Raw genomic sequence first — 26,366 nt, 5'->3', positions numbered from 1 at the left:
ACTGACTATGCGCATTGGAGAAATGATCTCAGTCATGATGCATCTGAACCACTGAAAGTGCAGAAAGATGCTGCATCAGACATATTCCATCATCACGTCAGCGCATGACTGCCGTTACTCCTGAAAGAAGCACAGGCCCTGTTATGTGCAGCTGGTGCGTCAGCTAAGGACGGCCCTGGTTACATGATAATAATAATAATAAAAGTATACTAAATTTAGTCTGAAAAATACCTCACACATGCTGTTTTCACTCCCATAAACCTTTAGTTCCTCTGAAATCTTCACCCCCACAGGCCACTTCCTCTGATAAAACTGATCTATTAAGGACATCTACAGCTCTTTCCATATATAGACTTTCTTTCCTGACGCCTGTGCTGCTGTATTTTTCCATTTCAAATTAATAATGACAAATATTCAAGAAGCCCCGAACAAAAGGCATTATTCTGTAACCTAATAATGTATTTTTTTAAATTGCCCATTTTCCCCTTAATTTCTTTTATGAGATTTACAGTGCCATTTTATTTTATTATTTTATTTTTTGTAGTATTATTTAAATACATTTTTCAATATTAGTGCATAGTTTAACAAGTATGCAAAAAATAGTAAATATTATATAAATATTTTTAAAAAAGACTATTTGTCCCTTTATTTCATGTCACTGGTTTTATCAATCTTAAAAACTTTCAGTCTTCTGCTTTCTTTGGTCATAGCTCTGAAGAGGACATAAAGGTGATTTTCTCATACTGGAAAAATCTTTAAATATTTTTCAATCAGTTAAATGGACCGTTCACTCAAAAATGAATGTGTGATTATGTAAATGAACCCTTTGAGTATACAAAGATTATTTATTGTTCATCTGAATGATCTGTATAAAAATTCAGTGAAATAACGTCTGCTCAACAATGCTTGTTTTGAGATGCCTTCTACACCATCTTTGATGAGAATTTGTCAGTGGATTTGCAAACATAACTTGAGTTATGAAATATAATATAATAAAGAACAAAAGTTGAGAACAAGAACAAAAGACAAGAACTAAATAATAAAAGAGACCTGTATTTCATGTCATTTTTTTATCAATTCATTAAAAATACAATAGAACTTTTGTATTTGAGAATTTCAGAAAAACCATCATGAGTTGTGAAATAAAATAAGTAACAAAAGTAAAGTTGCCCTGTATGACTAATAATGTCAAGATGTTGAGAAATACCATCAGCTTTTCCTGGAGAAGAAACATTTACTCTTTCAATATGAACTCTCATTCCATCCAGCTTAAAGTTTTCAGAAAAATCAAGAATATCAGATTGATGGATTAGATCTCTACTATCAGTGAGTCAATATGTCTGTCATGCGGTTTCTTTGCTAAGGTGGAGTGAAACCGCATATACAGCAGATACATAAGGTGGTTTCTAGAAGGGAACATTGATTTTTGAGGAATGCATCTTTCACAAACGAGGTTGTTGCCTGCAGCACGTATGCTTCTAAAGGTCAGCTCTGCTCTTGCTTGTCATAAACGTATGTTCATACACTTACGCAGAGGAACAACACAAGCAAGTCAAATAAAAGTCAAAGACTGATATGGGTACATAAATATGGCATTTTATTTTCAGAACATGAGATACAACATTAAAAGAAAATGACATATTTAAATGAGCAAAGAACATGCAGCTAAATAAAACAAAAAAATGGCAAAAAATTGCCTACTAAGTATTGCCGACTTCCTTTTTTTAAACTCTAAACAGTCCCAATACAAACTAACAGAGGCAGCAAAAGATCCACTACTTTCCATGCTTTTGGCAATTACCTTTGAGAACTTTGAGAAATTATGTCAAGTTACACTGGTGATGAATGCATTCTTTTAGGATATTTTATAAGTTAGCACTTAATAAAATGGAAAAATACACCAAAGGGTGCGTACTCTTCTACCTTAGTGGTAGTTCTGCTTAACAAATGTCTGTTACGGCACACGGTGCCAACACAATCAACATACGCTGTACCGCAAATCATGCAGAACCACAAATAATAACACTTTGAACACACAAAGAGATGTTTTCCCACAAATAAATCTGAAATTTTTCATTCCATGATCAAATACGAACTCCTTTTCCTGTTGGTTAATAAAACCAATAGTGAATTCACCATAGTTATAGGTCAAATAACAATATTAAAAATGCAACAGAAATAAAAACTTCTGAATAGCTTGTATTCAAAGATTAAACATCTGCTAAACTATCATCTGTATTTTTAAAACTGTGTAGACATTAATATGTCTAATTTCAAATCGTGTCCTGATTACGAATGGCAATTTTTTGATAGTCAAGTCATTTTTCTGTCCTTGCTAAAAGCAAAACTGCATATGACTTGACAAAAACAGCCAATCAGAACATCAAATCTTACATAAAGCGGAACTGTGGACCAATGAGATTTCACTGTGGGCGGAGCTACATCGCATTATGCGAAAGATTCCAACAAAAATAATTTTTCTGTCCTCGCTGAAAGAAACAATTACTCAACATTACTCAACAAAAACAGTCATTCAGAATATATCAGGACCAATGAGATTTCACTGCAGGCAGAGCTATACCTCATTATGCGACAGTCTCGAATGAAATAGTAATTTTCTGTCCTCACTGAAAAGCAAAACGATGCATGACAAAAGACATCTACGATTGTAGATCGATGAAATTTCATTGTGGGCGGAGCTACACTGAATTACGCAACAGACTCCAATGAAATCATTTCTTGTGGTTGTTGCTGAGAACTTGTTGTAACACCATTGGTGCCAGACTCTTAGTCTTATTGCCTAGTCTTTCAACTAAGATAAATTAAAAAACCCCATCCTGAGACTGAAGGGTCAAAATTTCTGCGGCCAGTCTTTGTGGGTCCAGGAGATACGGGAACCTGTCCATGGCTCTGTCCACCAAACGTGCATTGAAAATTGCAAGTAATTTCTTCCTCACTTGCTCCCGTTCTGACCACTGAGGACTGTGATTGGAAGGCGACCAGTGTCCATGTCCTCTCTCTGGCTGGATGGAATTGTGGGACGCTGGAGGATAGCCACCATAACGGTCAGACCAGTAGCCCTGCTGGGGAGAAGGCCCTCTGCTTTGTGGAAATGAATACTGGGACATGTTAACAGGTGGGTAAACTGGACCTCCTCCATAGGAGTGATACTGGGGTTGAGCATAACTTGGGTTTGGTGAGCTGGGCAGGCCCATGCTATGGTGCTGACCGGCTCCACTGGTGCTTAAGGATTGGTAGGAACAGCAACTGCAAGGTTGGCTATTGGCCAGAACATAGCGATGCCGCCCACTGTTGGGTGGTTTGGACTTCCTGTGGTCGCTGTAGCGATCACAATGGGAAGTTTCAGGAGAATGGCATTCGTAGGAACCCAAGCCAGAATCCAAACGCTCCTGAGATCCATTGGGAAAGGAATCTAGACTTGTTGGCGAATGCCGTCGTTCTTTTTTCAAAGGGAGCTTTCTTTGAGTTGGCTGGGGGGCTGCTTTAATGACAAGGACATTTTCACTGGCGTGACTCTTCTTGAGAGATCCAGCATCCAGGGAGAGTTTCTGTTCCATTACTTCCTCCGGAGATGGACTCTGACTGGGACCTGGTTGAGGTTTGTGCAGTGTGGATGAAATTTTGGCTTTGTCTCGGAGCTCATCTGCCAGGGCACGCTGGGATTGCTTAGTTCGCTCTGGATGATGGAACTTGCACTTGATTCCGTAAGTGCACTTCTTTCCTGCATTGAAAACAGGAGAGTTTAATTCTTGTTCACATAGTATGTGCTATCCTTGTGTGGTCAGAAAAGAGATGGAATATACTACCGTTCAAAGTTTGGGTATATAGGATTTAAAAGTTTCACTGTCCATCAAAAGTGACAGTAAAGAACTTTATAATGTTACAAAAGAGTTATTTTTTAAATAAATGCCATTCTTTTATGTATCTTGGTTTCCAAAAAAATATTAAGTAGCACAACTGTATTAAACATGGATAATAATAAGAAATATTTCCTTAGAAGCAAATCAGCATATTAGAATGATTTCTGAAGGATCGTGTGACACTGAAGACTGGAGTAATGATGCTGGAAATTCATTTTAAATTATATTAACAAAGAAAACAGTCTTACCGAGCCAAAACTTTTGAATGCCAATGTATATTGCTTATTAATTCCTTGTATCTGGATTATCTCTTTTACATGGGCCATGGCAATTAAAAATATTATGAAACACCCTGATAATTACACCAACATGTGACTGCAAGACCATATGAATTCACAAGTTAATGTGCAATGTCAATAATTAATGGGGAAAAAAATAGAAATATTTTCTTACCATAAGGACAGGGCTGTTTCTTAGGAATACGTGGAGTCTTCCTGAGAAAGTTGTCTAGGGTGGGTCCATGTCTTCCCAAAGGGTCATCCGGAGGCATAAACCTACACAAAAGCAATGTGAATTTATTCAAATTGGAATTAATCAGCAGCAGGGCTGTCAAACAACTTGATCTATGCTGCAAAGACCAAACTGCAACAGCACTCACTTGTCATTGACGAACGAATACATCAGAAGCCTCTCCTCTATAAAACGCTTCCACTCAGGACGTTCTCCTTGCAGATCTCGGTAAGTGTCATTGGATACAATAATGCCGTCAGATTCATACGCCAGCTTCACAATAAAACGGTCATCGTAGCAAACCACACGTTTTCCTGCCACTCTTCTGGATGGTGTGAACACCAAGAGCTTCCTCCGCTCCAACTCACGCAGAATGTGCTGATCTGAGAAAAATATTCATGAAATTTAAAATCTCTTGGTGCGTTTTACAATTATGTCATTTTGTTGCTTAATGTAAATTATTAAAAATCTGAACTAACATATTTAGTCATGCATTTTAAACTTAAAGTAATGCCTAAATGCATCTTTGCACTTCTAGAAATAAATGTTTTAAGACTAGCTTTTCATACTACTTGTTCATACAGCTCTTATGGTGCAATATGCTGAAGAAAACAAACAAACAATCATTAAGCTATGCAGTGGCAAAATATGAAATGAAATGTTTTGTCTTCCACAATTATATAATGTCCTTCAAGGTAGTTTCTCAGCAAATACTGAATAACATATGCGATTAATAGCATATCATGTAATTAATTTGACATCACCGATGACTGACGTTCCATGTTGGAACACAGTGTCTATTCTGTTGAAACTAAACAAGTTGGTATTTAGTTGGTATTACCAGCTGTAATAAACAGCCAAAGGGATAAAAGATTTATGGCATTTTAATTTGCTTGTTATTTTCATTGGACAAGTGCCTTTATGTTCACATAAACAGTTTATTTCAGGAGAAGCAGGAATTCAAACATATTTACACGTTCGCATAGTTAAATGTCAACTGTTGAGACAAATCAACATCACAACTATTTTTTGGATGCAGAGTATTCACCACAACCACACAAGGTTACATTATTTCACTCTAGTTACGGCACACATGCAGATCAAATAGTCTGATATATCTTACCCACCAAAAACAGTGGTTGTATTATTTCACTGCGCCATTCATTATCTTATAAGGAAGTTAAAATGTTTTTTAAAAAACCCAGGTATTTGCCAATATATCTTATGACATGCTTCATTCAAACGGCTACAAAATAAAATCAGTGTGGGTTTTTCCCTTACTTCCACTTTTATTTGAGACCTGAGGTTGGAAACCAGTGATAGAAACCAGAACTGTATTCCATTTGTACTTAAGTTGAACCTGGCTTCTAGTATAACAGGTCTGCAAGTCTCTTTTTAGCCATTTGGTTGCTAAGAGGAAACAAGACTTTGTTTATAGGAATGAGAATTCTTCTGGAAAGCAGTAATCGTTTCTGACACACGGTGCATTCCCTTTCCCTCACCTGTAATGGGCACATCAGGTCGCGGCTGTTCTTTTCTCCAAGAAGGCACAAACACTGTGATGTCAACGTGACCCCGCTCCAGGAAGAAGTTCACCGCCAACTGAATTCCCAGACAGGAAAAAACTTCCTTGTTCCCGTGGCTAAAACAAAACAAAACAGAAAAGGTCCATTTTACTTGTGAATTTCAATTCGTTTGCATTTTGCATAATAAAATTATATGGCATGTGAAGACATTAATTTAGCAGATGCTTTTATCCAAATAAAGAATATCAAAAGAATTTTATCAAATTAACCTTGTTTAACTTTTAGAAAACTAAAAACTGAAACTACATCAGTGGCATAGGATTATAGACATAGATTAGGAGATCTTTCTTCAGGTTTTTCATTAGGATATCAGGTTATTTCCTGTTTAAAATGTTTAAGTTCATTACAGTGAAAGTTGTTGTCCTTCTTTCTTGGTCATAGGCAACAATGTGCAGTAATATACATTCCAGTGAAATCACAAAATAAAATGCATCTAAATACAGCATCTGTAAAATGCATCTACATTTTTTTTTATAGATTTTTTAAAAAGTTGTGCGAGATTTATTTGTTTAACCCCTCATGTTGTGTTCAATTTGACATTTTAATTTTAATTATAATAGTATAGTATACATTTCTTGTTATGCTATTGCCAAATATTGTATTCAATCTTTTGATTAACTTGTTTTCTTTCAATCAGACCAGTTTTTGTATTTCTTTTTGCTTATGCACCTCAGTTTTTAAGTGAACATTGCCAAACTTATCCACAAATAGGCCTAATGTTGTTGTTTTTTCACTCAAAAAATGAGGTGCATAAGCTCAAATCAATAAAGCCTATGATCAAGTTGACAAAAAGACTGAATCAAAGATTTGGTGAAAAGTTAGCATAATGAGAGATTTATGAGCAAAATTTAACAGACTGGTCATTTTTGACCGGCAAGGTAAAGGTTTTTCAGCACAGCACAGGAGTTAAAAATCGATAGAATTAGATGAACAAGTCCATTTTAGTTCAATTCCAAGCCAGAATCTTTTAATACTCCCTGAATGAAACACAATTGAGGTAATTAAAAAGCGTCTGATTTATAGGATCAAAAATAGCAAAGGTAGGCTGAGTTATCCAATCAGACACCGTGTTGCAATGCTGTCGGGCCTGTTCTGTTACAAAGTGTTCTTTTCACAGACATTCTCCTTCAGGATAATAAAAGGGAAGGGAGGGGACGGGAAACGACAATGATTTGCATATAAGATTATTTGCATACTGGGGTGATGACAGATACAAGAGCCTGCAGGGGCAAATCTGGACTCCACTTGCAAATGCAGGTGAAAATACAAAGGGAGGGATTTAAAAGCTCATTAAACACATAAGTGCTGTGAAATACATCAAAAAAATAAAAATAATAAATAAATAATAACAAATCTGCCTATCAGTATAATTTGTTTTGACAACATATGATCTAACTTCTCCAAATAATTTCCTGATTTTCTGGTCTGACATTTGGAATTAATTACTCAACAAATCTCAAAGAAAGCTTTTGAGACGAAAAATAAAAGTGTGTAATGTGCAAAAAGATAAAAGATAATAAAATAACAAAAGTTGAGTGTCATCCAGTCCGTCCAATGAACAGGCAATTACATTCATCTGTTTTTTAGTAACATGAAAACCAAGATGTACACCTTTACATAAACACAAATCCATCTCTGTTTTCAGAAGAGAAAAAAAGAGAGAAGGAAATGGACCTGATTTGCACATTTTCTTGAAATGTATGAGGAAATACTGGTTTTATCTGCCCTCAACTATGACACAATTACTAAAAGCTTTCTAAAATCTTTTATATTTAAAAGGTTAAAATTTTGGCTATGCTGTTTCTTAATTTTTAAACTTTATTCATCTATCTTACAGTAAACAAACATATTTAGCCATATGAATATTTCTTGATTGTTTTATTATCAAAATTATTTGCAACTATAACTATAGGCAAATATAATTTAAGGCAAAAAGTGTTAAACACATTAAAAAATTACTTAGAAACTGCTCAACCATTTTTGATACTCCATTTGGTAAAGCTTAAAGCACAAAATTGCACAAAATTGCACAAAATTGCACAAAATTGCACACTTCAGGTTTAATATAGATAAAAAGGATCTTATTAAATGGAATTGTAAGTTTTTTTATATATATATTTTTGAAAGAAGGTTCTTATGCTCACCAAACCTGCATTTTATTTGAATAAAAATACAGTAATTTTGTGAAATATTTATGCAGTTTAAAATAACGGTTTTCTATTTTAATATATTTTAAAACAATTTTTTCATGCAATAGCAAAAGCTGAATTTTCAGCAGCATAAGAGATTTCTTTCAAAAACACTTTTAAAATCCTAATTATTCCAAATTAAATGTTTATTTTCATTTTGACTTATATAAAAAGTGTTATCTTGTGATTTTTAAAATTTAAACTGTCCTGTTAAACATGACACAGATGAAAAGGTCAACATAAATATAATATCGCCTTTAAATTTACTGCAAATCACTTCAATAGCACTAACAAAGTGATAGAAGAGAGAGGTAAATGTGACTGTAAACACTAGCTTATTGCACGTCGTGTTTACAGTAAACTCACCTCATGGCTACGTTAGATCCATCAATAACTATTGGTCTGAGTGCGTCCTCATCCTCTACCAGCTCTTCTGAAGTGCTTGAAACTGCCGGAGCATTATGACAGTGATTCTGGGTATTTCGGACCTTAGAGGAAGCATCCCCACGTGAAACCAGCACCGGGGAGGCTGTGGGTTCCTCTCTCTCTTCTGATTCCCCAGCAGCCTGTATCAGCTCACCCAAAACCTTGTTGGTGTCTGCGTTGAGGCCGAGTTTCAGAAAAGCAGCACGGACCTGCGTTTGGGAAAACCCCAGCTTGAGGAACAGGTCGAGCTGGGCCTGAAACTCGGAACTTAGTTCGGGGGATTCATCTGGAGTCGGGCTGGACTGGGCCGGGTCCATTCTAAAGGTGCTGGAAACGGGTGGGTTGTACAAAGATGTGGGTGCTGTTACCCATGCGTTGTTGGTGTTTACGTCAGAGCTGTGGGTTCCTACACTGGATGACCAAAAGGAATCCAAATACAAGTGTAACGTGGGGATGGTGCTGATTTCAGCACTCATCTCTTCTTCTGGAAAAACGTCCTTGTCAGTCACTCCTGTTAAGTGAATGTGTAATAATAGATATGATAAACAAAACATTCATGGCCTAGTAAGATATTTATTTATAGCCTCTGATAACATTGCAACATTATCTAAATACCTCATGGGAATGGAGTTACACTATGTGGCAATCTGGTAAATATTTCAAACAATTAGGAATTTAATTATTAATTTTAAACCAGTTAAAATGACTATAACTAATTACTATTCAATAAATCTTGTTTTTTTTTCAATAAATAATATTAAATTGAATGAAATCTATAAACATACATAACTTAAACATGAGTTTGCATTTATATTAAAAACGTATAAAATATATAAATACATAAAAATAATAAATATGATCTATAAACAAACAAACTATAAAATCTACTGCAAAGGAAACGTATTTTTCATACGTGAAACTTCAGGCTTCACTGCCTAATTTTACAATGAGCATGTCTCATTACTCATTGTCATTTTAAGATATGAAATTCTGATACTTTAACAGCGACATCACATTATTTCATTGTTTCCACTGTCTTTATTTGCGGCGCGTACCCGCATTCCAACACATGGACGCGCTCTGTCCCTTTACTAAAGCTCACCACTGTTTACCAATATTTTAAAGTTTATTTCTATATAAGATCACAGTATTCGTAGATATTAAACAGTTTACTATCATAAATGTCTATGTTAGCTATTAGAAATGTCAATATATAGAAACTATCGCACAATGTAGCCTATTTATATGTACAAATACAGAAGTTGGAAAAGTTACAAGCAAAATAAAAGTTTACGTACCTTTACTTGATCTGTTCTCTTTGTGTTTCGAGCTGCTGTCTTCTTGTAAAAAAAAAGTTAATAAGTACGTAAGTTTCGTTCCGGTTGAAGCCAAAGCAGCAAAATACCGGAGAGAGAATCGACACACCTTTATCTTAGAAACACAGTACCAGGAAGTAAGTCGTGTGCTGACGTCACGGGGGCCTTCGGGTTTTACCATACAGTAGAGTCGATTTATGTATCTTCTTCCTCTATTAAGAATAATAATCTATAATAAAAGACTTTGTTTTAAAAAGCAGAAGTTATCTAAAAAGAAATAAACTTTTATAACAAGAAGTTGTAAAATGGTGTGATATTTGTGTAAAAACATTTTTGTGTTTTTATTTAGCTTCACTTTATTTCTATAGAAACTTTTGTCTTTTTTTCATTGTTTTGTTTATTATAATGTACCTACTGGCTGCATTTGTAAATTGTAAAAGAATGCTGTTGACACTCCAGTAGGCTACATGATTTTTTTTTTTCTTCTCTCAACTCATTCTTTAAAAATAAATTTTCCATTAGAATCAATTGCTGTACACATCATATGAGAACTGAGGTCATACGAGAACTTTAAGTTCCACTTTTTATTTCCTAGAAAACCCAGAACCCACAAGCCAATACACTGATCTGAAGAAACTATACCCTAATGGAACATCGAGAACTACTTTCATTTAATTTAGTAATAATTCCCAATAAGTGACCAAGTATGTAGTTTGTGATTTTATTAACACAATTTAACTTTTTATTATTTTTTATATGTGTGATACTGTTAAAGGGATACTCCACCCCAAAATGAATATTTTGTCATTAATCACTTACCCCAATGTTGATCCAAACCAGTAAAAGCTTTGTTTGTCTTCAAAACACAATTTAAGATATTTTGGATGTAAACCGGGAGGCCTGTGTCTGTCCCATAGACTGCCAAGTAAATAACAGTGACAAGGTCTATAAAAGGTATGAAAGTCGTCGTCAGAATACTCCATCTGCCATCAGACATGCAATCTGGGTTATATGAAGCAACGGGAACACTTTTTGTAAGCGAAGAAAACGAAAATAACGACTTTATTCAACAATTCCTTTGTCAACGATCTCCTCTGTGTCTCTCTGCGTATGCCCTTCTGTGTCATTCGTGCCACAAGGATGCGCTGTTTCTACGTGTATTTAGCTTTGATTTGAAAGAAAACAGCACACCCTTGTGGCGTGGATGATACAGAAGAGCATACACAGCATCTGGTGATATAGAGAGACACAGAGGAGACTGCTGACAAAGGAATTGTTGAATAAAGTCGTTATTTTTGTTTTCTTCACTTACAAAAAAAGTTCCAGTCGCTTCATATAACCCAGATTGCACGTCTGATGGCAGATGGAGTATTCTGACCATGACTTTCATACCTTTTATGGACCTTGACACTGCTATTTAATTGGCAGTCTATGGGACAGTCACAGGCCTCCTGGTTTTATCCAAAATATCTTAAATTGTGTTCTGAAGACGAACAAAGCTTTTACGGGTTTGGAACGACATGGGGGTAAGTGATTAATGCCAAAATTTTCATTTTGGGGTGGAGTATCCCTTTAAATTGATAAAATAATAACAACAACAACAACAATAATAATTAACTTATTTATAGATTTATTGCTTTTAAACAACACAACAAATTGGTCTAAGAATTAGTTTCTTCAAATAAACATTTGGTTGATGTTATCTTGGGATCAAGAAATGCAAATGTCAAGAGAACAACAAAAACAGAATCATCAACATTTTGGTATATGTTAAAAGTAATTTCTTTTGTGGTTTGCAAAAAAGGGGAAACCCCTAAGAGAACACTAAGTCAGACCACAGTTAGTTGCAAAGATTGCAACGAGACTCCCCTCACCTGCCTTCTTGCTTAAATATTTTTCCTACCTTGACATGCAAATAATGAATGACAAAATACTGAGATGTATTATATGTTTGTATATTTTATTTGACTGACAGGATGTGTTTGAGTGCTGCTTATACAATTGTTGTAATTCATAGAGATTAAAACGTAAAACTATTTTATATTTAAGTGGTAACTGTTTATTCTATAAAGAGACTCCACTAATAATGTTTCCATGTTTAAAGTAAAGGAGATGGTTGGGGTCTTCTGTGAACTTTGTGGCAATTTACCTTTTTAATAATCTTTTTTCTGGGATGTTGGTCACTTTGGGCATGATGTTCCTCATCTGCAGCGTGAGATTGTTCTTGTGCTGAAGTTTCTCCACCTTCTGCATGATGTTCCTCATCTGCAGCATGAGATTCTTCTGCTGCTGAAGTTTCTCCACCTTCTGCATGATGTTCCTCGTCTGCAGATTGAGATTCTTCTGCTGCTGAAGTTTCTCCACCTTCTTCATGATGCTCCTCGTCTGCAGCGTGAGATTCTTCTGCTGCTGAAGTTTCTCCACCTTCTTCATGATGTTCCTCGTCTGCAGCATGAGATTCTTCTGCTGCTGAAGTTTCTCCACCTTCTTCATGATGTTCCTCGTCTGCAGCGTGAGATTCTTCTGCTGCTGAAGTTTCTCCACCTTCTTCATGATGCTCCTCGTCTGCAGCGTGAGATTCTTCTGCTGCTGAAGTTTCTCCACCTTCTTCATGATGTTCCTCGTCCGCAGCATGAGATTCTTCTGCTGCTGAAGTTTCTCCACCTTCTTCATGATGCTCCTCGTCTGCAGCGTGAGATTCTTCTGCTGCTGAAGTTTCTCCACCTTCTTCATGATGCTCCTCGTCTGCAGCGTGAGATCCTTCTTCTGCTGAAGTTTCTCCACCTTCTTCATGATGTTCCTCGTCTGCAGCGTGAGATCCTTCTTCTGCTGAAGTTTCTCCACCTTCTTCATGATGCTCCTCGTCTGCAGCGTGAGATTCTTCTGCTGCTGAAGTTTCTCCACCTTCTTCATGATGTTCCTGGTCTGCAGCGTTAGATTCTTCTTCTGCTGAAGATTCTCCACCTTCTTCATGATGCTCCTCGTCTGCAGCGTGAGATTCTTCTGCTGCTGAAGTTTCTCCACCTTCTTCATGATGCTCCTCGTCTGCAGCGTGAGATTCTTCTGCTGCTGAAGTTTCTCCACCTTCTTCATGATGCTCCTCGTCTGCAGCGTGAGATCCTTCTTCTGCTGAAGATTCTCCACCTTCTTCATGATGTTCCTCGTCTGCAGCGTGAGATTCTTCTGCTGCTGAAGTTTCTCCACCTTCTGCATGATGTTCCTCGTCTGCAGCGTGAGATTCTTCTGCTGCTGAAGATTCTCCACCTTCTGCATGATGTTCCTCATCTGTGGATTGAGTTTCTTCTTGTGCTGAAGTTTCTCCACCTTCTTCATGATGTTCCTCGTCTGCACCGTGAGATCCTTCTTCTGTTGAAGTTTCTCCACCTTCTGCATGATGTTCCTCGTCTGCAGCGTGAGATTCTTCTGCTGCTGAAGATTCTCCACCTTCTGCATGATGTTCCTCGTCTGCAGCGTGAGATTCTTCTGCTGCTGAAGATTCTCCACCTTCTGCATGATGTTCCTCGTCTGCAGCGTGAGATTCTTCTGCTGCTGAAGATTCTCCACCTTCTTCATGATGTTCCTCGTCTGCAGCGTGAGATTCTTCTGCTGCTGAAGATTCTCCACCTTCTGCATGATGTTCCTCGTCTGCAGCGTGAGATTCTTCTGCTGCTGAAGATTCTCCACCTTCTGCATGATGTTCCTCGTCTGCAGCGTGAGATCCTTCTTCTGCTGAAGATTCTCCACCTTCTTCATGATGTTCCTCGTCTGCAGCGTGAGATCCTTCTTCTGCTGAAGTTTCTCCACCTTCTTCATGATGTTCCTCGTCTGCAGCGTGAGATCCTTCTTCTGCTGAAGATTCTCCACCTTCTTCATGATGTTCCTCGTCTGCAGCGTGAGATCCTTCTTCTGCTGAAGTTTCTCCACCTTCTGCATGATGTTCCTCGTCTGCAGCGTGAGATTCTTCTGCTGCTGAAGATTCTCCACCTTCTTCATGATGTTCCTCGTCTGCAGCGTGAGATCCTTCTTCTGCTGAAGTTTCTCCACCTTCTGCATGATGTTCCTCGTCTGCAGCGTGAGATTCTTCTGCTGCTGAAGATTCTCCACCTTCTTCATGATGTTCCTCGTCTGCAGATTGAGATTCTTCTGCTGCTGAAGATTCTCCACCTTCTGCATGATGTTCCTCATCTGCGGATTGAGTTTCTTCTTGTGCCGAAGTTTCTCCACCTTCTGCATGATGTTCCTCGTCTGCAGCGTGAGATTCTTCTGCTGCTGAAGTTTCTCCACCTTCTGCATGATGTTCCTCATCTGCAGCATGAGATTCTTCTTCTTGTGCTGAAGATTCTCCACCTATATCTTCCTCCTCATTTTCAGAAATGTCAGAATCAGGCAAGGCAACATCTTCATTGCTACCTGAGTCAACTACAATCTGTGTCCCCTCCCCTAATTTGCCATTAAAATTGATGATTGTTTGGATGACTTTTGGACCGGGGAAGTCCATAGCAATTATACCTACACAATGTGGTCTATTTTCATCTTCTTTAAGATTTAGAAGATAATTGTCAACTTGTTTATTTAGTGTTTTTGCGATTTTTAGTGGCTCTGATTCTCCGTTGGCCACAGTGTATGTGAGCATCATCTCCTGCTCACACTTTTGTGAAGCTTTCTTGATATTTTCTTTCATTTGTGTTTCTTTTGTATCCATGTCTGTATTCAGTTCTGTGGTGTGAACAGAAAGTCCTAATTCTAATGTTGAACTCTGAATCAAAACTATCTTGCCTCTCACCTGGCCCAAAGTTGGAATCTCTTTGTCTCTCCACACAGGCCAATCATCACGACTTAACAATTTTGTGACTCGAGCAACAGCACCCTCATCTGGAGTTATTCTAAGCAACAGTGTCTCTTTCTTCTGTTTCACAAGGAACGTCAACATAGTTTTCAAAAAATAACTAAGGGTCTCTGATTCCTGGACGCTTCCAGTTTTAACATACTTGATGCTGTCCGAGGAAACGTGCAAGTCAAAAAAACGCACGCCTGCATCCAGTTGGTTGTGCAGTCCCCATGCTTGGAACATTGGTTCAGACGTTTTTAAGTATCTGTTGCTTTGGTGTGTTCCAGGGATTGATATAGCTGATAGAAGCTTGTCATCTTCTATTTTCTTCATCCATTTGTGGCTGACATACTTATAACTGAGAGTTTCAGAAACGCTGACGTGTTTTTTACACTCACACGTAAAGATAGCCACCCTGCAAGAAAAAAAAAATAAATAAATAGTAAGCGTGTGTGTGTGTGTGTGTGTGTATATATATATATATATATATATATATATATATATATATATATATATATATATATATATATTTATATATATATATAATGGCACTCATATACTTTTCTTACAGAATCAATCAGTCTGTAAATGTTTTCATGTTTGCCATATGCATACTCACCACAATGGAACTTACAATATAAACACAGAAAGGTACTGAAGGTTTCCCATGATTTTTTATTTCCTTCTGCAACAGCACTTCTGAAAAATTAATAATCGATATAGATGAAAAGAGTTAATCGTATATAAAGTTTCTAATCGTCTAGGCTGTAATTTGAACTTGAACATCAGTCTATGAATATTTCAAAAGAGCTAAAATCACTGGTCACATTATTGAATATGCCTATTGTAAAACATTTTTAAAAAGGCAATAATAAAAAGCTGGTTTCGTGCTCTTGTCAGCAAATATCAACTGTAAAACCTTGAGTAATCCAATCTTCAACAGTTCTACATGTTTAAAGTACAAGAGTTCCTAGTAAAATTCATTTGCATTTTGCCACCATGCCAAAATAAACACACTAAACATTATTTCATATTTAGGAATGTGTTACATCATGATTTTCAAACAACAACAAATAATAATTTAAAAATAATTATACTTACTAGCGCAATATCACGTGCTGAAGATAAGAAATATTTTTAGAATTAGTTGGCACTGAATTTTTTCTGACCTTGGCATCAGACAGTTCAAGAAGTTTAAAAAAAAACGGTGATGTTTGCAGTCTTTCCTTCTGTCATATACTTTACATCTTTAACTGAGGCAGTTATCCAGCATTTGACTACATTTGCCTAAACAGTCCATGTAAAATGAGCCCTGAAATATCCATTCATTCACTGTGTACAGATAGCATATGAAAATCATAAAATTCATTTGTCGTTTTCAAGAGCAATAACGAATGAATATCTTACATGAATATAATTTTGGCACCTTTTAAATAATGACACGACATTGTATATATGAGGAAGGTAGATATTAACTAAAAGGGTACGCTGTGTTTTCAGGAACAGGATATTTTACACGTCAGCTTGTGGCAAGTTGTCACACATTTTAAAGTGAAAGTGAATTTTTTTTTTAAAATGTTATATATTTATTTAAAATAAATAAAGTTAGCGAAAACAAATTTGATTTGAAATATTTGAATGTTACTAGATTATTTACTGAAAGATAAGCTATAATTTTGTTTGAATAAATGAATGAATGAATACAATGGAACATGTATGCCAGTACTTATAATCCATCCACCGCGCGCGTCTGTAATGACAGGTGTGTGTGTGTGTGTGTGTGTGAGCGCGCGCGCAAGAGCAGCAGGTCAGCGTGGCATTACGTGACGTCATAATGCCTCGCAAGAAGCAAAGTAAAACAAAAACCTAATAAAGGCGTACAATAACACTTTTCAGCATGTCTCAAAGAACTCTTCCTTTGCTCATCATAAACCTCGGCGGAGAAATGATCTACATTCTGGATCAGCGCCTCAGAGCGCAGGATGAGAACGATGATAAAACTCAGAGAGGTAACCAACAGTAGTTTCGACCCCATAGTCACTAAATCCTGCTTTAGTAAGCTGACAACAGCTAGTGCATCAAAATGGCCTTCCCTTGTCGTGTTTTTGTTTGTTTTAATAACGTATTACGAAAATAAAACCTATCTAGAAAATATAATCTATCTATCTATCTATCTATCTATCTATCTATCTATCTATCTATCTATCTATCTACTGGAAATATAATTAAGATATATGTTTAATGCAAATATAATGAACGTTTAAAAAAATATCTGTTTACATGCTTGATGTGATCTCAGCTGCTGTCAGACAAAGAACTGACAATGACAAGATTCATGTACCATGCCTAATTTTCACTTACACTAAACTACATCCTGTCAGCTGAGTGAAGGGGAATTGCTTGAACTTGTTTAGATGTATGTTAAAGAATTTTTTTCCTTAAGGCAGGTTAATTGCTCTGTTTCAGGCCGTTGGACAGATGATGACAGGAAAAGAGGTACATTCGTTTTACATGGCAATACCAAAATAAAAGTAATTCAAATAAATCACACTTCATGTAATGTCTTTATTTCATTATCAAACCCATAAATAACTATTGTACAAAAATCAAGATGCAAACTTCAGCAGCTTCTTTTCTGTTTTTTTTTCTCTTTCTTTCTGTGATATTTAAGATTTGACTCCTGCCTCAATGTTTTTCTTTTTCTCACTCATCTTTCTCATGCTCTTTCTATAGTAATGAATGATATAGTGGGCACTATGTTCAGTAAGGCTTTTCTAGGGGAGCTCTTGCCGCCGCAGGATCTGTACTCCCACCGAGCCCTGCGGACAGTTTTAACACGGATAGCACATGCCTCTATTATGCGTCTAAACCCAGCCAGCATGGATAAGGTATGAACTCATTCTCTCTCCAGGCAAAAACAATTGTGAATCACATTCTTTTTTTTCTTTTTGCATTGAGTTTTCTTATAGTGTCACTGTAATTAAATACATTATTAGCTAAATAAACGTAATACCTCAAAGTGGTTTAGAGAAATTTCCATATTTGGACTAACTATTCCATCTGCCATGATCAACAGGTTATTAAATGTGACCAAAAAAAGGCCAATGTAAATAAAACTTTTATGCCCCAGTGCATGCTGAGATGTTGAATGGAACTGAACTATAAATGTTTTTTTCAGTTTAGTTCTATTTAAACAAACAAACAAAAAAATCTGAGAAAATGCATTAAATACAACAATGCATTACTTGGGTTTCGAAAAATTATACTTACAAATAAACAATTTTTTATTTTTTTTGCATTATTTAACTGATCTATGAACTAATAGCATTTTACATTGTGTAATGCAACTATAAAACTGTACTATTTCTACTTGTTCCAACCCAGATAAAAGTTTAGACCACCTGTAGCACATTGTTTTAGCTTATGTGGCACAAAAATGTCCACAATCTATATTTATTACCACTTTCCTGTTTAAGTTTGTGTTGTTGTCTTTATTGTAGCTGTACGATTTGATGGCCATGGCCTTTAAGTATCAGATCGTTCTGTGTCCACGTCCACAAGATTTACTGCTTATCACCTTCAACCACATGGACACCATCAAGGAACTGGTTAAGGATAATCCCAGCCTAGTTAACCAGATCAATGAAGCCCAGAGACAGCTTATTGAGGTAAAAGTCCACTGTCTTCCACCAAGAACTAGTTTGCTCCTAGTTTCTAAACGTGGTGTCAATCTTGTGTAATAATATATAATTATATCTCCTTCAGAACTGTTCTGTATCTAGAATCTATCGCACATCAAGTTGCTTTTCTTCACACTTGACAAATTTTAAAGAGCACCTCTTTCTAAGGTATACACACCCTTATCCGATGGTGAGTTTCAACTCCTCCGACATACACTGCTGGTTCTTTTTCAAGATATGCAAATCAGGGTGAGCAGTTTGTTTATGAAAGCTTATTGGCATTAGTGTTTGAAATGGATCGCTGCCAGATCACACAGTTGTATGCAAATCAGTCATGACATTTTTTTGTAAGAACATTCAAGCGTAGACATTCTGTCATGTGGTGGAAGTGACACTAACTGATTTTGTGAGTTTTGTGATACGGTCTTTTGTCAGGTCTCGATTTTCTTGAAAGAAAAAATCCAGAACCCAAATGGCCATTTCGTGCTGCAGACTTCAGGGCCGGTGCCTTGCGGATTTGAGGTTCCTGGTTTAATCAGGTAATGCAGATGAAGTAGCTTTCACTGGGAAACAAAGAGGCTTCATGGAAATAAGATCACATTGTTACAGTCATACACACCCATATGCAAACAGTCACGTATTTCAGAATTCCTTTAAACATTCTCGTCTTACAGGTGGTTTAATGCTAAAGGCCGAGAGGTGAGGAGAACAAGGTTTCTCAGTGGAGGAAGCTACACAAGTGCTACACACCAGGCCTCATTTGACCTCTCTGGGGACAGGGTCACACTTTTGGGCACCAACATGTAAATATCAAAATGAATAGTTAGGAATTTTAACTGCTTTTTTAAATTCCAATATTGTAAACTTATCTAAATAGAATGTAGTTAATCTATTGTATTATATATTATACATTTAAGAATATTTCAAATGTAATATAAAAATAAATTAACCATGTTATTTAAAGAGATAACTATTTAATATAAACAATATAGGTATATATGGCAAGGATGCATTAAAATAATCAAGTTACAGTGAAGACTTTTACATTGTTACAAAAAATATTTTCTAAATAAATGTTGTCCCTTTGAACTTTTTACTCAAAGAATACTGAAAAATCTACAGTATGTATATATATCACGGTTTGTACAAAAATATTAATCAGCATAAATTACATTTTAAAATATATTAAAATGGAAAAGAATATTACTGTTCTAATGTATTTTTACTGAATTCTTTCAAAAACATTATAAAAAAATCATATTGACCACAAACGTATGAGTGTAGTGTGTGTGTGTGTGTGTGTATGAATCTCTGTTGACATTTGTACAGGTACAACACGCCCTCACCTAAAGACATGGATCCATCAACCACCTCTAACAGCACAAATAAACCAAAGCAGGTACACCCTTACTGCAGGCATCATGCCAGATTCCAAAAGTACTGCTCATGTTGAGGAAAAAACAAAACAAATTAGGCTTAAGTCTAATACTTATATTATACTATATAATATAATACTATTATATTGGTAACATGTAGATTTATTGAAATTGTATCTTTGCAAATCAGTGTTCTCTGGGTGTCATTGTGTTTTTGTGTGAAAATCGGAACATGTTGTGGACAGGCAGACACAACACCCAATCCTCTGGCCACAGAGGAGCTCAACCTGCTCGCTAAACTGATGGGTGGAATGGAGGTGCAGAAACTCTCAAATGTGGACCCTGGTTTCAAAGTGAACCTGTTAACCTTAGACCAGGAGGATGAGGGCATGTAAGCATTACTAATCCAGACATAATCCTACCACGAGCCACACACATCTCCAAAGGTGTGCTTGATTTTCTTATATAAGCTTATGTATAAATATAAAATATAAAAGAATATATAATATAAAACATTCTATATTATAAAACATTATATATGATATAAAATAAAGTAACTCTCTCTTTATTTATTATTATTATTTTTTTAAAATTTTTGTTATTATAGTTAACTAAGTCCAAATCGTTCTTATAGTTCTTATTATATTAATTGTATATATATATATATATATATATATTTATATATATATATATATATATATATATATATATATTTATTTATTTATATATATATATATATATATATATATATATATATATATATATATATATATATATATATAATAAGAACTATAAGAATGATTTGGACTTAGTTAACTATAATAATAAAAAAAAAAAAAAAAAAAAAAAAATAATAATAATAATATATATAAGAACTATAAGAACGATTTGGACTTAGTTAACTATAATAACAAAAAAAAATAATAATAATAATAATATATACATGCATATAATAAGATTTGGATTTAGTAAAAAAAAAAAAAATTTCAGCTAGTTCCCAAGGCAAATTTTCATTTAGTTTAACTTGATGTACTGAGATAACTCCAACTAAAACTAAAATAAAATTTATAAAAACTACATAGCCATACATACAAAAATAAATAAATAAGCTATTACAAAAATGACAAAGACTTATCACAATATGGGGTGTTGCTAGATATATATTCTCAGACACAAAACCCAAAATAGGTTAATCTTTATTTTTGAAAATGAAAAACAACATACACCCCCAAAAAAAAAATTTTATAATATATATCACAAAAAAAAACACATGTTTTTCTACTATCTTCTTTTTAGAATCAGAATTAGTGATGCCAGATTTCATAAAGGTCTGAAATGGTTTGCAATTCAGTTTGATTCATTAGGACAGTGGCTTCTCACTTTGAAATAGTAACGGGATATTTTATAAGAAAGCAAAAAGAGTGCTGGGTGAGGTGGATATTTACCCACAATCTACTGTAGAAAACAAAACTTGCATGTCTTACAAAGTATAACAAATTGTTTTGGATTAATTGTTTTATTTTACTGAAGGCCTGATTGAAAATCACAGGTAAAAATATGTATTACTGTAATCAATAACCTAATCTCTCAAAATGTTTTTCAGTGGAATTTCAGAAGAAACGGAGCATCAATCATCTAGAGTCATAAACATACAAGCCACACAGGTGCTGTCTCAAGCAATTTACAAATCTGCTCATGTCCTTGTCTTACTTTATTCTGTTGCCCAGGGCTGGGAATGTTCTATGCTACTAGTAAAACCTACTATGATTTACTAAGAAACAGCATTGCTCCAGGGAGAACTTAACTTGAGAGCTTTTTGGCATATGATTTAATCTTCATTCAAATGTAAGTTACCAGGAAGTTAACACCAAAAGAAGCAACCACACATTTGTTCCTGTTAATTCAGGAATGTTTAATGAGTTTGCAATAAACTTTTAGTGTTAAGTGCCTTAGACAATTAATTTAATAAATGCATACTGAGTTTGTGGTAATCCCAAACCACATCATTACATCACTTTTTTTTTTTTTTTTTTACATCAGTGACCCAGTCATAAGTTAACTCCTTATTTATTAATACCAAACCCTAAGCTTCAGTAAATGGCTCAATATTAATCAGTTTTTTAAAAACTGTTTACCTTGGTATTCTCAGGATCAGCTGGCCAGCACTGAGCTGGAACGCATAGCGGGAGAATTTGATGAAGGGGGAAGCCCAACAGAGGAACCCGGGAACAAGGGGGATGACTTGCTGGGCATGATGGATGAGCTGTAAAGGTCACTTTCTGTAGATTGTGAGTCAGGACACATGTGGTAGGTCTGAAATGTTACAGAAAAATATGGTAGGTTTGGAAATGCCTGGCATTTATACAAAAACATGAAAAAAAAACATGATTAAGAACAAGCTGGAAGCAAAATCGCACTGTAACACGTTGTTGTTATGATTTCGTATATGATGTGAAGCTTTAAACCAGTTGAAAAAAATGTTTAAAACTGAAAAGTTTGTCTTCGTAAGAAACACATTGTGTCTATAATGTCAGTTTAATAAGTCTGATTGACATGCAATGACTGATTTATCTTTTTATCTAGTTCAACTGCATCAAAATGAAAGTCAAGCATTTTGAGTTCACTGGAACAGAAGGCGTTTCATTCTGCTGACAGAAAACCAAATGTCAACAATATAACCTTCAATATAAGTTATACACGTTGGTACAGGTTCCCATGGGTTCGATTTATTATTCAATTGTTTTATTTTTTATTTATTGATGTATTTCTTTATTTATTGATATTCTCTATATTGTTTTCAAAGTTGTCAAAACTTTTAACAAAGTGCTTTTTATGTATAGATACTGTGTACAATATTGTTTTAACATACAAATCTAAAAATTTAAGTGCATACCTCAAGTAAGGGTGTGGGGGAAGACAAATAATTAGGCAGCTAAAGCACAATAGTTTGGTATTTTTGCATGTTTAGCATTTTTACTGTTTTATTGTTTCATAATTGTTTTACTGTTCAGATTTAGCACAAAAACCATTAACTTACATAACATGTAATGCATGTTAAAAACAGATACGTTGCTTTTTCAGACAGTATTTCATATATCAAACAAAGCTATTCTCAAATCAACAGCAGATGCCCCGCTACAGCAGTGAACCTGTTAAATTAACGTTCTTCTTGAACTAAAGCTGAAATAGCTGACTTTCAGGAATAACTTTAAAATGAGAACTGAGAAATAGCCACTGGAAAAAAGTATGACAACTAGCGAATGTTGCCAGGTCCGCGTGTTTTTTTTTTTTTTTTTTTTGCATACTTTTACAAGGGGAACCCCGCTAAAAACGTGTATTTATCTCCCGGAACGCGCTTCGTACCGGTGGAACCCCCGAAACGCCACTGTGCTAGTTTTGAGGAGCAGTTGTGCGGGTTTTGTTGAGAAAACCTGACAACCCTGCTTCGATATTGTTTATCCGAGTCGCTCGCTAGAGGGAGCGCGCGCGATTGCAGTCCGGTACGCCTTGATGACGTCACTCTCCTCTGCGACGGAGGATGTAAACACGATGCTTTGAGCACGTTAGACAACACAAAGGTAGGTGATAAAAATTAATGTTTTTACTGCAAGTGGCACATGTGATTGACTATGGGTTCAGTGAGAATTAAATGTTCTTCTCTGAATGATTATAAATCTCGCGTGCCTCAATAAGGACGTTAAAGGTAAAGTTGCAGTAAAGCTTAATATCTTCAAACGTCTGTCGTGATTCGTGACTACATCGTTTTCAGTGATCACTAGTAACTATCCGTTAAATAGGACTTAATTCGATATTAGTACTTTTATAGCATGTATTCAGGTAGTCGTTTAGTAACAAACTACTATTTCAGTAATACAGCCAAACTATGCATTGTGACTGGAAACAGATCATCATCATCATAGCATATAAATACACACACACATTACAATTACTTTTCATTCTGGATTTCACCTGGTTAGACAACAGACCTAATTTCCATATTGTCCATGCAAATCTGTGGTTTGTCTGTCAGCAGAGCCTCTCAGAAACCTGTAATTATCATTAATTTTGTGTAAGTATGCACATGCTCAAAAACATTTAAAAAGAAATGTTGAGGGTGTAGCTAAAGTTGTAATACAAGTCATACATTTATTTAGGGCTACCTTTTTACAATTAATTGGCAGAGAACCACTGGTGTGCTTTTCATCTTCTTTGGTGTGATAAAAAGAAATAAAATACAAAGAAAGTGATTCTTAAATTGCTCACACTGCAAGACAAATGACTCTGTCTGATTGTTAGTGCACAGGTGAACATGGACGTGAGCCATTCCATTCGTGAGCGCACCATTGCCGAGAACAGTCTGGTGATCCTCCTGCAGGGTCTGCATGGCCAGGTGACCACTGTTGACCTGCGAGATGAGAGCACGGCGAGGGGACGTGTTATTAACGTGGACGCTTTCATGAACATCCGGCTGGAGAAGGTTCTGTACAGGGACAGACGTGGACGCATGTCCAGTATGGATGACTTGTTCATCACTGGCCGAAATGTGCGTTACGTCCACATCCCAGACCACATGAACATTATAGAGACAATAGAGACCCAGCTCGCAAAAATACACCGTGTGCGAAACTTTGGAGCAAGCAGTGGACGCAAAGAATACTCTAAGAAAAAATAGATTTTCTGAGAAACTAATATTTGTCAAATATATGGTTTTGTAATGCACACTATTTTTTTTTTATTATTAAGTAATGCAATCATGGAGCAAAAAAAGTAAAAAAAATGTCGCTAGATGGTGAACTCTCTAGGAAAAGTGTTGGAAAAGTTATTTCTGTTTATTTTGTATTGCTCTAGTGGTTTGAAAAACCAATAAACGGTGAAATAACCATGATTGATGTGTTCCTTACGTTGACGTTGTGTTTGTTTAGACAACGTAACTTTTAATATTTGTTTTGTCTCTTATTTGTGATGTCAGTATCTCTTAACAACAATAATTGTTTGAATGCAAATATTGGTATTTTACGGCCTTTATTTGTGCAATTCAAAACATTGTTTGCTGTGTGGTTTCTGTTAATGTTTTGTATTGCAGAAGTTTCATAAGCAGAATAAGATCAAGATTGGTGATTATTTCATGAGATCATATAAATAAATAAATAACAGAACAATCCCGGATTGGATTGGACAGGAATCTTCAAACGTGGAAAGCTGATGGGGATAAAGATGTCTCGGTCTCAATCTTCTGTTTTTGTCTCAGTTTGTGGCCACTGTGGCAAGAGACTTAAAATCTTATTTTGGAACAATATTATTTTGCTTCCAGAATGCTGCGTATGTTTTGGAATTGCGTAAGAGGTCGCAAGATTTTCAGTGACCACATAATCATCATCTTTGCAATGACTCAAACCTCATTCCTGTCCGGATACAGGAATATTCTGGTAAACAAAACAAAACAAAAACATTGCACAATTGACAATTACACATGCTGCTCATGAAAAAACTTTAAACCTTCCTTTTTAAGGGTTTTAATGCTGGTGCACGCTGGGACATTTGGTTCATGATCATCTCAGCTCAGTGTTCAATCTCACTGGGCAATTCAACTTTCCACATCCTAAATTTTCCCAGCATGCACCTGCTCAAGTGCGTATGTTGTCCACGTTATGTCCTTTTATCTCCGTCAGACTCAACTTACCTGAAGAGCATGGTTCACTGTACCATTAAAGATAGACGGTTTTCACTGGCTGTTGCTAGGCTTGGGATGCCATACAGTTAAGAGTCGCTTCAGGTGTTTAAACCCTCGTCAGATGGGAGCACAAAGAGCTCTTTTAATCCAGCTGCAGCCCGAAGCAGCAGGCACTGTGACCACTGCAGACATTTCCTGTTCCACCCCACAGGGTTAACCTTCAACACACAAGAGAGCTTTCTGGCATGCTTGACGTGGCCCGTCCCAGAGGGTGGGCGGTAGGCCTTATTCAAGCCTGCACATGCTGAAAGAAACATCATTTAGGGGAGTGTTTGTATGTTTAAAGTGAAGACAGACAGAAACAGAAAGAGGCTGGGTTGAGTTTTACATTTGCTTCTTCTTACTTTTGAGCTCTGTGTGTTGTATAGGAGATTTATTTTGGCTCCCTTTATAAGTATTAATACTGTAAAGACAATTTCTGAAGAAAAAGTGAGCAGGGCTTGATCGTGCAAAAAACGTCTTTTAATCAACTGGTGTTTTAGAGATTTTAATGTTATAAAAAGTGACAATGTTGATTCTTAATTTTGGGAAACATTAGAAGAAAAAAAAATTACACATGCATTACAAATACATTAAAAACAGTAATATTGTAAAACATTATTGCAATTTAACTAACCTTTTTCACATTTGTAACCAATTTTAATCCTTTTTTAAATTTCCTTGTATTTTCAAGGTTGAAAACTGAGACTGCAAGAGTTCTCAGAAACTTTCTCAGTCTCTCAGAAAGTTCTCAGTTTCTTTCTTTTTCATTTGAACTTTCGATACTTTGGTAAATAGAAAGTTCAAAATAACAGTGTTTATTTGAAATAGAATATGTATTTATTCTATTTAAACTTTGAACAG

General features: G+C 35.8%; 2 protein-coding genes across 6 annotated transcripts; one reads left to right on the top strand and one right to left on the bottom strand.

Moving 5' to 3' along the window:
- Positions 1-1,576: 1,576 nt before the first annotated feature.
- Positions 1,577-10,104, bottom strand: LOC109093325 (ribonuclease ZC3H12A-like). The gene is made up of 6 exons (XM_042776278.1): positions 9,891-10,104; positions 8,533-9,103; positions 5,894-6,033; positions 4,540-4,774; positions 4,335-4,435; positions 1,577-3,742 (listed from the first exon to the last, which is right to left on the bottom strand). Exons 1-6 carry the CDS (start codon positions 10,087-10,089, stop codon positions 2,823-2,825), a joined length of 2,166 nt encoding a protein of 721 aa, XP_042632212.1. The 5' UTR covers positions 10,090-10,104; the 3' UTR covers positions 1,577-2,822.
- Positions 10,105-16,532: 6,428 nt separating this feature from the next.
- On the top strand, positions 16,533-24,677 carry LOC109069457 (U7 snRNA-associated Sm-like protein LSm10). Of its 5 annotated transcripts, XM_042776273.1 has the most exons (12): positions 16,533-16,745; positions 17,203-17,232; positions 17,470-17,624; positions 18,237-18,404; positions 18,585-18,665; positions 18,852-18,955; positions 19,091-19,219; positions 19,746-19,815; positions 20,038-20,183; positions 21,396-21,456; positions 21,942-22,080; positions 24,089-24,224. In XM_042776273.1, the coding sequence occupies exons 1-11, from the start codon at positions 16,634-16,636 to the stop codon at positions 22,059-22,061; spliced, it is 1,176 nt and encodes a 391-aa protein (XP_042632207.1). In that variant the 5' UTR covers positions 16,533-16,633; the 3' UTR covers positions 22,062-22,080; positions 24,089-24,224. The 5 variants fall into 5 exon arrangements, with proteins under 5 accessions (XP_042632207.1, XP_042632208.1, XP_042632209.1 ...); XM_042776274.1 differs by lacking the exon at positions 18,585-18,665; XM_042776275.1 differs by lacking the exons at positions 16,533-16,745; positions 17,203-17,232; positions 17,470-17,624; ... (5 more) ...; positions 20,038-20,183; positions 21,396-21,456 and having other exon boundaries at positions 24,089-24,677.
- The last annotated feature ends 1,689 nt before the right edge of the window (positions 24,678-26,366 follow it).

This window comes from Cyprinus carpio, chromosome A19 (assembly GCF_018340385.1).
Source record: "Cyprinus carpio isolate SPL01 chromosome A19, ASM1834038v1, whole genome shotgun sequence".
Taxonomy (NCBI): domain Eukaryota; kingdom Metazoa; phylum Chordata; class Actinopteri; order Cypriniformes; family Cyprinidae; genus Cyprinus; species Cyprinus carpio.
The sequence above is the reverse complement of the archived record's forward strand: the minus strand, read 5'-3'. Positions and strand labels throughout refer to the sequence as shown.

Excerpts from the sequence above, each read along its gene's own strand:
- LOC109069457 (XM_042776273.1), top strand. The coding sequence starts at position 16,634 with ATGTCTCAAAGAACTCTTCCTTTGCTCATCATAAACCTCGGCGGAGAA. Across the intron at positions 18,405-18,584 it reads CCCAGAGACAGCTTATTGAG|GTATACACACCCTTATCCGA; the intron begins GTAAAAGTCCAC and ends CCTCTTTCTAAG. Across the intron at positions 20,184-21,395 it reads GACCAGGAGGATGAGGGCAT|TGGAATTTCAGAAGAAACGG; the intron begins GTAAGCATTACT and ends AATGTTTTTCAG.
- LOC109093325 (XM_042776278.1), bottom strand. The coding sequence starts at position 10,089 with ATGGTAAAACCCGAAGGCCCCCGTGACGTCAGCACACGACTTACTTCC. Across the intron at positions 9,104-9,890 it reads AGAGAACAGATCAAGTAAAG|GAGTGACTGACAAGGACGTT; the intron begins GTACGTAAACTT and ends TTCACTTAACAG. Across the intron at positions 4,436-4,539 it reads TATTCGTTCGTCAATGACAA|GTTTATGCCTCCGGATGACC; the intron begins GTGAGTGCTGTT and ends GCTTTTGTGTAG.